Source organism: Rhinolophus sinicus, chromosome 4 (genome assembly GCF_057876585.1).
Source record: "Rhinolophus sinicus isolate RSI-liver-muscle chromosome 4, RSI-T2T, whole genome shotgun sequence".
NCBI lineage: Eukaryota > Metazoa > Chordata > Mammalia > Chiroptera > Rhinolophidae > Rhinolophus > Rhinolophus sinicus.
The window spans coordinates 114149503-114159559 of NC_142504.1; the positions used below are offsets into that span (position 1 = coordinate 114149503).

General features: G+C 49.5%; 1 protein-coding gene across 7 annotated transcripts; it reads right to left on the reverse strand.

The window, feature by feature from the left end:
• Nucleotides 1-346: 346 nt before the first annotated feature.
• On the reverse strand, nucleotides 347-8033 carry CBLN2 (cerebellin 2 precursor). Of its 7 annotated transcripts, none has more exons than XM_019715227.3 (4): nucleotides 7668-8033; nucleotides 5432-5956; nucleotides 2331-2450; nucleotides 347-2065 (listed from the first exon to the last, which is right to left on the reverse strand). In XM_019715227.3, exons 2-4 carry the CDS (start codon nucleotides 5786-5788, stop codon nucleotides 1868-1870), a joined length of 675 nt encoding a protein of 224 aa, XP_019570786.1. In that variant the 5' UTR covers nucleotides 5789-5956; nucleotides 7668-8033; the 3' UTR covers nucleotides 347-1867. The 7 variants fall into 7 exon arrangements, with proteins under 7 accessions (XP_019570786.1, XP_019570812.1, XP_019570796.1 ...); XM_019715253.3 differs by having other exon boundaries at nucleotides 7601-8002; XM_019715237.3 differs by lacking the exon at nucleotides 7668-8033 and adding an exon at nucleotides 7399-7560.
• Between the last annotated feature and the right edge of the window lie 2024 nt (nucleotides 8034-10057).

Here is a 10057-nt window from a genome sequence, read left to right on the forward strand (position 1 = left end):
CGATTGAAGGATGGGGTTGGAACTTGTAGCACATCAGTGATTACATATGATAAAAGCACACTGCCTATCCAAGAAGCCTTTTGAATGCTGTCATTTTCACTGATCTCCCCTCACCCCACCCCAAATTTTCCTGTGTGAAAAATATTATATATAAATTGAAATGTATGATGCGTGCAGTTTCCACGTAGACCCATCGCTAGCTCTGCATGTGGGAGTGTGTGTTTGTGTGTGTATTTTTTACACAAGCACAGAATGGACTGACTTTCCCTGAGTCCCTGACCCATGGGCAATACTTACACACATTTTGAGAGTTTGGGAGACGATGTGCAGGGAGAAGAGCAAGGCAGACATCAAACCCATTTATTCTGAATTTTAAATTATGACTTTTTATCATCAATATTTTGGTTACATTGTTACACAAAGGACAGAGTAACATCCGGTGTGAGGTCTCTTCTTCGACTGCTTTGGGATCAGTGACATTTCCTTGGCCTAAGAATTCTGTGCCCATCAAACTCGCAGCTGGATTTTGATAACATTGTTGAACAAGGTGCCAAAACGAGAAGGATTTGTGAACGTGCTCCTCGGGTGGCTCTGCCAATACCTTTAGCCACTGGGACATCCAGGTGGCTTCCCGCCGGTGCTCGCAGGGGAAGTCAACACCCCTCTTTCCTAGGCAGATCAGAAGAGGATCCTGAGGGAGCGACCGACCGGTCCTGTTGTCTTTGACACACCTGATCCTGGTATGCTCACGCAGAGGTGGATCCAAATGAAAATATGCTGCTGGCAGAACCCAGGCCACTTGGCAAGAAAACCATGTTTGGGAGACGTGGTCATGACAGCTCCCGTGCTCATCTTACATGATTCGGGCCACCCAGGGACATCAGGTTCTTAAGGAAGTATTCCAGAGTGTAAATTTAAGAAAAAATAAATAAATAAAAGTCCAGGTTGTTAGTTTTAAAGGTGCTTCTGACAGAGTCTCTTTGAGAGAACAAGCAGAACTGTCCATTTGTCATTTGTATTTGGATGTACAGATACCTTTCTTTTTTGGTTTTGGTCTTATCCAAAACAAAATGCAGTTTTTTTTGTTGGTTTGGTTTGGTTTGGTTTGGTCTCATCCAGGAATTCAACATACATTTTCTCTCCTTCACCCCAGCATGAAAAATAAAAGCAGGGGTGAGGAGGGAGAGCTGAGAGTGAAAAGAAAAGTAAAGCTTTTCAAGAAAACACACACACACACACACACACACAAACAATACAGAACAAAAGTCGCAGTCCAACCGTGCAAAATTTGCTTCTCCAGATAAAGCACTTCTTGACAGGTTCACAATGTTCCCTTCCCCCTCCCGAGTCCTCCCGTCCACCCAGGGAAAAATACAGAATGAAAGTGAAGCCATTCTCTTCCTTAAGGCGGAACAGACACACAGAGAACACATTTCAAGGACCGTCCGGAGGGTGGTGATTTGCTGGGCTCTTCCTTTGAGCCTGGGCTGCAACCTGCAATCCATCCTGAGGTCTGCGGCACTCCTCGGTGGGGTACCAAGACAACGTCCAAACAAAAGAAGAAACGGCAATGGTCCCAACAATAAAATCCCATATCGACTTTACAATCACAGGTACAAATTGCTCAGATCGATAATTTCATTTCTCCTGAAGACCTTGTCGTCTAAAACTAATTAGAGGCCGGGTTCCCAAGGAATGGTCAATAGTCAAAGAAAACACTGGAGATTTAGAAGGAAATCATTCTTTTACCGCAACAGTCTGACAGAGGTTGGAAATGAGTTGTCCTGCTCGGGCAAGTTCACGGTGTGAGGGAGGGTGGGTTCCGGGGTCCAGATGGCAAGCTCCCCACCGCCCGGGGGCTCTGTGTTCATAGAGGAAACACCAAGAAGCCCGAGAACGTGGAGTATTTCCAGCCTCCCATGAGGTTGCCCCTCTCCAGCTTGAGGTGTACCTTGTCTTCCCTTTCCATCAGCAGCAGGACGCCATTGCTGGCCGCTTCTCTGGTGACGTCCTGGTCTCCTGCAAATGCTGAGATCACTGGGTAGCCGTTCTGCATTAAACTGACCTACAACGCAGAGGGCAAAGCTCAGCAGACCATGCAGGATCCCACTGCCACACACCTGTCCTGGTCTCCCCCCCGCCCCCACCCTTTCCTTTCCCTGGAGCACCCCCCAACCCCCTTCAGAGGCTGGACCCAGAGGACTCAGCTAGTTCCCAGCCCCAGGCCCGCTCAGCCCCGCTTCCAGCTTCACAGAGGGGGGAGACAGGGCCGGCAGCAAAGGGGGACTAGTGACCCAAAGCTGAAAGGGTCAGTGTTCAAAGCTACCCACCTGGATGGTCTGTCTGTTGTATACTTTGACCACGTGGAAACTGAAGCTATAAATCCCTTTCCTCGGTGCTACAAATATACTGGAGGCAAGATCAAAGTGGTTGCCAATGTTTACTAAAACCTGAAAAAAGAAGAGGGGATACAACACAACATAGTGAGCCCCCCTCAGCATGTGCTGGAAACCCCCTGGCAAAACCAGTGGCCCCAGTTCCCCTGTGAGCTGAGAAGGAGCAGTGAGCAGCACCCACTCAGCGTGCCAGGCTGCCCTGGGAGGGGGCGGGGCTGCAGTTAAAACACTGCAGCAGGAAGTGATTTCTAATGGATGGCAATTCGTACATATTTTTTAACGTATATTTTATTTATGCATTGAAGAAACGGGTGCAAATAGTGTTATGTTGGTGGCAGGGCAGAGAGAAAGAAATGGAAGACAACCAGGTCAGTAAACAAACTATAAATTGAGTCTGCTCGGAGGTTTGTGGGATGATGGGGACTTGGACATGAAGCTTTGACCAAAATTAGAGTGCCACAGGGGATGGGTAGAAAGAGGGTTATGGAATAAGAGGCCAATTAAATGAGGTAACATCCCTCAGATGAAGCTCGGGACCCAATTTCCTTTGCTGCTGTGGAACAGACTGTGTGAGGCTTTTGTGTCCACATTTCTCCAGCCCCTGGCAGCACACAGTTGGCGCTCAATAATGACGGTGGAGTGAAAGTCCACAGTCCTTAAACGCTGGCTGTGTCTGCTTCCCCTCTCTCCTCTGACTAATGTGTTTGCTCCCTGAGATGAGCTATGATGTCATGCCATAAGCTTGAATAAATAAAGGGAGAGTTGAAACAGCAGCGTGGACATTCTTGGCTCAAACCCTGTGAATTCCATAATGTGCAAGAATATGACAGTTAGCCATGGGACATGAGGTCACATGACCCTGTAGATGGTTTTTCTCAAATAAATGAGGATGAGAGCATTACAATGCTATAAGCAGAAGTTGAAGAGTGGAGGGTCCCCCATTACAACCCAATTCCTTTTCAGATGTTGAAGATAGCATTTGGCCACTCTGCCCCGATTCTGTCCCTGTTCTTACTCATACACAAATGCACAACTCGATTAAGATAACAAAACGGCTTGCCTGGTGTTCTCGGCTTTTAAAGCAACCACCCCAGCAACAACAACTCAGCCCTAAATGAGAGATTCTTTCATCTGTTCAGAAAATAAATTTTAACCGAATGCATTTTGTGGTTATTTCTTATGCACTCATTAGAGATGAATGACATACAATTCCCAGATTAATGACAATTGCGGGAGTGACCTGGGCAGTCAGTCTGCACCAGCTTCCTAGCCAGAGCTCGGAGCACCACCTCAGTTCCCCAGGCCTACAGGAACTATGGTTAAGAACCTGAGCTTCAGGACCCTGTCCTGTCTGCCCCAGCCCGTGCTCTCAGTGGCCCTTGGGATGCCTGCAAAAAGAATAGAGTTTTTTGTGTTTTTTTCTGTTCAATCCCTTGCTGCTGCTGCTGCTTCCAACTCTTTCCCTCAACTCTTTCCCCTCAAATTTACATTCAGGAGACTGGTAAATTCAGTGCCCTGCTGCAGATGAAAGATCACCCAAGCAGCTCAGAAAAGCGGGCCTCAGTTACTCCCTATCTGGGGAACCAGGAAGGGACACATTCGACTTGGCCTGCCACAGTCGCTTCATCTATAAAATGAGGATCCTGCTGCTATAGTTCCTGCACAAAGTCACAGTTTTCTTGACACCCAGATGAAATGATGGATGTAAAAATGCTGGGATACTATTTGCAGGACACTGGATGGTGAATAATAATCACACATAACTAAGAAGTTATTGATTCAGTAAGTAGCTACCACATACCCACTTCTTGTTGTTGACTTATTTGGACATAATTAAATAAATATTTTTGAATCTTGTAAATAAAAACAGATTAAAGAGAGACCTCCCTCCCTCCCCCGCAAAAAACCCCAGACTTCAAATATGTTACATACTCCTTAACAAAAGTTAAAATAAATGAACACACTGGTTTAAATGAGGCAAGTGTGTGTGTGAGTGTGTGTGTGTGTGTGTGAGTGTGTGTGCGCAGATTTATCATTACTTAGGTGTCAGAGCTGATTAGTGGAGAAGGGACGTCAATTAGGTGCGTGCAGTGAGCCCCCATGTGCAATCAGAGCCAGGGGTAGTGCATTTGTTGAAAGCATTTTGGCACAAGGAAGGAGTGATGAATTCAAGTTTGCAAACCACTGTAATGTTTTCAATTTGTTTCTGAAAAACAACAGAAACCAAGGAGGGTGGACCCAAAAGGAAGTCCCCAACCTCTCATCCTGAGCGGAACCACCTAGAGAAGAGATTGCTCAAGTGGGATTATGGCACTGATCCTTTGGTCCGAACCAAGTAGGAGAAGTTAAAAGTGGCTTAGGATAAATGAAATCATGGGTCTTTGTTTCATTTTTTTTATATCTACATTACCACACTATATATTGATACAGTGTATATATTGTACTTGTATATTATGCTGAGTATATTGTTTTCACTACATATTGCCTTTATGTAACCACACTCTACTTTGTTTTATATTTATATAACCATCCGTGCAATTTCTCCCACACTCTTGCCCACTTATTTTTCTTGACGATAAACATCATCTCCCCAGTGTGTTCCAAAAGAAGCAATCGGTACATCTTTTCTGAGTGCTAGCTGAGACCTCCAGAGAACCCCCTCTGAAGTGTGGAGAGTTTGAAATGCACTCAATCCCTAAATTGGCCACCTGGGTGACTGAAGCCTGTCCACCACAAATGACAGCTCCCATCCCAGAGAAAAGTAGAACGTGCCTTTTCCTTTGGGGAAATATATTTCAGACCTCCTAGCTTTATGGGGCTCTCAGTCATCCAAGTGCCTGTTTAGAAAGAAGCTACAATATACAAAGAGGGAATGGCAAGGAGAGCTTACTGGAAACAGGAGCGAGGAGAAGGGGGAGGGCCAGGCAGGGCAGACTGGCGGGAAGAGCCTGGAAGCTCAGCCCCAGCGCGCGCACCTAGGCCCCTGCCCTGTCCTCCGTGGGCGGCAGGTGCCGTGGGCAGGCCGGCCCGCTAACCTGGTCGAAGTAGATGGTCATGGTCCGGTTGCTCATCTCCGACGGCTCGTGGTTCGTGCTCCGCGTGGCGGAGAAGGCCACCTTGGCACTGCCGGAGCGCACGGAGATGCCCAGCGAGGAAGTGACGGCGCCGTCCGCCGACGGACTGGAATCGCACACCACCAGGCACTTGCCCTCCAGCACGATGGGCTCCGTGTCATTCTGCGCCCGCACAGGGCAGCCGGCGGGCACCAGAAGCAGCAGCAGGGCCAGCACCGCCCCCAGGCAGGAGCCGCAGCCCGCCGACTCTCGCAGCGCCCCCCGGCGCCCGGGCATGGTCAGCGGCGGCCGGTGGGGGCCCCAGCCGGGCGCCGGCATCGGGGCTGGGGCGGCGGCGCGCGGGGGCAGCGGCGGGCAGGCGCAGGGGCAGGAGGAGCGCCGGAGGGCGAGCAACGCGTGTGGCCGGTGGGTAGCCTCCTCTGGCCTCTGTCCCCTGCTCTGACGGTTAAGGCCAGGGTCGTCCTCAGAAGAAAGACGCCAGCGGACCTGTCAGGGCAAAGAACCCAAACCCTTAGACTGGGAGGTGAAGCTGTGCAGGGAGCAGGCGCGGGGTGCAGTTGCTGGGGGCGCTCCAGCCCAGTCGCTGGAGGCCACCCTCTTGGTCCCGCGCACAGCCACCCCCCACCCCGATGGGCAGAAGAGGTCCCAAGAAACGCCCGGGAGCTCTGGACAGGGCATCACGGAAGGCTCCACGGTGGCGGTGGCGGCGCGTGCCGGGGGTGCGGTCACGTCAGGGAGCCCGCGATTCTGCAAGGCCTCAGCACTAAGACAGGGTGGGGGACCCTCAGGGAAGCTGCCACCCGCCACACCCTGCCCCCCAGGACCATTCAGCCAAAGGCGGAGGGGGGCTCAGGTCGCAGGCAAAGACAAAATCCACTAATGCTGAATCGCCTTCATTTCGGTGGCATTTTCTTGAAAGCCACACCAAGAAGCCTTTTTCCTTCCGCCGCTTTCCCTTTCATCCTCTGTTTCTCCATCCTGGAGATTTTCGTAAAGCTGTCCACTTAGTGTAGATCTTATCCATTTTCCACCCAAAGACCAAATCCCCACGAAGTGCCTTAGGGTGAATAAGATTAAGAGGGAAAAAAGAGAGAAGAGGAGAGACCCTAAAAGCAAACACCCACATCCACGTCCCCACAGCCAGCAGCGAGCGCCTTGGAGAGCCCCTCGGATCCCTCTGTCTGGCGCAGGACCAGAGGATTCCAGCAACCAGAGCCCCGAGCTGGGCTGATTGTGCAGCTTTTGTTTCCAGACTCTGGCTCCCTCTTCCCGGACTGGGAGGCAGCCCCTCGGCTTTCTGCTAACTTACGCGCCGTCTGCACTTTTACTTGCCCCCTCTGCTCCCCCTAAACCAGGCAGGTCATTTTCATACCCAGTTCAGAACCGAAAAGGAAGGACGCTTCTCCGCTCACCGCCCACGGCCTCCGAACAACTCCTGCAATACTCTAAGCACAGAGAAGTTGTTTCTCCAGGAGTAGCAGAGCTGTCCTCAGCCCCAGACACAACGATTTCGATATTCTCTCTGTCACGCTCTCTGGACTCCCAGACGCAGACTCGCGATGGTCCCCATTAAAATACACGCATGAATGCAATTACCGCGCGGATCGCGGAGCGCAGAGTCGGTTGGTTACCTGGAACATCCATGGTGAGCGAGCACCGCTGTCCGCCAAGTTCTGCTTAGAGCGGATGAGCGGAGCTGGCGGGAGGAGACACCTGCACGACCCTTCTCACTGCTCGTGGCCAATACCACGCCGCCCCGCCCTGCCTCTTTCGCGCACCGGCCAGCGCTGGCTCCGGGTACGCCCCGCACCCGTACCCGTGTGCACCGCACCGCGCCTTGCCAGGGACCCGCACGCTGGAGCCCCAAACCGCACAATGTACGCTTCGCACCCAGACGTTCTGCGTCCTGCACCGCGCCCGCACCGCACCTGGCCTGTGCCGGGGCTGCACCGCACCCGGCCCGCAGCCGTAGAGGGCCCCTGGCACCCAGCGCACCCGCGGCGCGGCTCTCTCCTCAGGTCTCCAGACTGCACAGCCCAACTTCCCGATGGCTCCGCGCACTGCCGCCTCCTGGCTCCACACAGCTCCCGCACCCCCACCGCACCCTGCACCGCCAGGTGCGGCTCTCACCCAAACACTCAGAAATCCTCCCAGAAGCCTTTCTTTAAAAGTAGGCACCCTCAAAGACCGGTCGCACCTCTGATTTTCGATTCTGTCTTTTCTTTTCCAAATTCCCTCCAAATCTTAATCCTGAACAGCGTGACCACTTTCATAATTGGGGTGGTAGTGGTGGTGGGGGGGCGAAGCAGTTTTCTTAAAAAAATAAAAAATAAAAATAAAAATAAAAATACTGGGTTGAAGAGGAAAACGCTTGGGAATTTAATGGTTTAAGGGCTGCGGTTCCGGAATCTCCAGTTTGGCAAATGTCAGGATTTGGCAGGGATTAGGAGGCGCCTCCGCTGGGGTTTCTGTGCTGCTCCTCTGAACCTCGGGGCTCCTGGAACCCACTGGCACTTGCGCTTATTTATTAAAATGCCTGCTCGGAGCTCTAAGGACCTGGGAAGACGCGCCGGGTTTCCGAGCTGCGCCCAGAGCGCAAGCACGGACGTGGGGCGCCATCTACCGGCGCAGGGTTCTCCCTGCCGCAGGCTGAGGACGAGCGGGCACCCACGAAGAATGGGGAAGCTCTAGGGACAAGGATGGGTTTGCTGAGGGTCTTCTTTGAGCCTCAAAAGCAGTCCTGGCAAAAATATAACAACAAACGGTGTTCCCGGTACCCTTGCCCCTGACACAGTGAAGTGGCTGGCACTCTTGATTTTGCAGACCTTTACTGCGTTCACAAACAACTCTGCCAAGACGATATATGCTGTAGTCAAGTTCTCCTCGGTGTCACTGTGCCAAACCTTGGCACAGACCACTGGGCTGTATACTCCATGCCTCCCTCAAGCGAAGACAGTATTTAAATGTGCATTCTCTTTGCAACCTGCCTTTAAAAAAATCGTTAAAAAATACTTCATCCTGTCACCTGCATAGCATCCCTTTGCTGATACACTGATCAAAATTAAACCATAAATCGGCCAATACTAATCACAAGAACAGAGGGAAAGTATTTCTTATTCCTCCGGACTCCACGCCTAACCCTCATTCGCTTGAAGATTTCAGCCAGGGTTCTGGTTCAACCCTATAACCTGGGCCTTTTCCGGTACGTAGTGGGTTTTCAAGTCCTTATTTCCCCATAGGCTTTCACATGGCTCTTCTCCCTGTTTCCGAACCGTCAGGGTTTCATCTCTAAGCACTCACCGGGAAATTCACTTCAAAGCAGTTCAACCAAAATGGGCATCTCGGAAGACAGGGCAAAGTGAAAACTGAATTTCATAGTATTACCTGAGATAAATATCGAGCACGGTTGTAAAAATCTGATTTAAAAACTTCTGCACCAAGTGTTTTCTACCTCACATGCAAAATAGGACACAATGTAAAACAGCCCCCACAGCTATTCGGTATTCTCCAAAGGACACTTGCTGACAATTAAGTGTTTTGCTTGCACATTTTTATAACATGCTGGTCAGATGCACTGGACTCCGCCAGGAAACTCTCAAAGCCACCGTATTTTGGCACCAATAAGCACCACTCTGTGATCCCACCACAGAGAGTACAAGCATGAAGAGCAAAGGGCACTAGACCTGTGAAGTAAATGTGAGGCACAGACTGATAATTAGTCCGATTTGGGAACGGTAATTAGGTAGCAATGCCTCTCACACATCTATAAATCTTTAAATAGCAGCTCTGTAAAGCACCTGACCTTAATGTTATACAAGCATTTCTTCCACTATGAATGCAAACACACATACACCGGATGACCATCAGCACCTTTGGGGTAATAAAACCAAACCTCTTTTCCAGGTAACAATGAAAATGTTTAAATTCTATAAATAAAGAAAATTTTAATCTGCATAGTGAACTCAATTATGGAATTAGAGCAATAAGCATTCTTATGTAATAGGGAAAAACAGGTTAGGTTTAAACATAGGCTTGAGGTTTGTTTTTTGTTGTTTTAGAAGGAAGTTGGTAATTGTGAAAAGTAGCAGATTGGCACAGCAATGGAACCTTATTTATCCACTGGTGAATTGATTGTTCTACCTACAAGGAGAAATTTAGCTGGAGATAAGAATTTTAGTCCACAAACTTGCTTAGAAAAAAATTTAGAATACAAATTTTAAAGTGAAAACATTTTCCAGTTATCTCAGGGATTATATTTTCTGTCCCATCTCCATGTTACTAGTAACTGTTGCCATTAGAACAATAGTAATAGACTCTATTCTCTTAAGTGTAAGCACATCCCCACTGACAATGCCAGCCATTTATTGAGCATCTGTTATGTGTCAGATATCGCACCATTTCCTTTATCTAGGATATAACACACAGTTTAACACCCACAACCACACTGTGGCAGACAGATGGTGATACAGAGCTTCAGAGGAAAGTATTCTAATATTTTTTAACTGGGTAAAGGAGGCTGGGATCATTCAATTTCCCTTCCTTTCATGTATCTAAAATATTTATCTAATAGAGAGTAAACTTATTTCT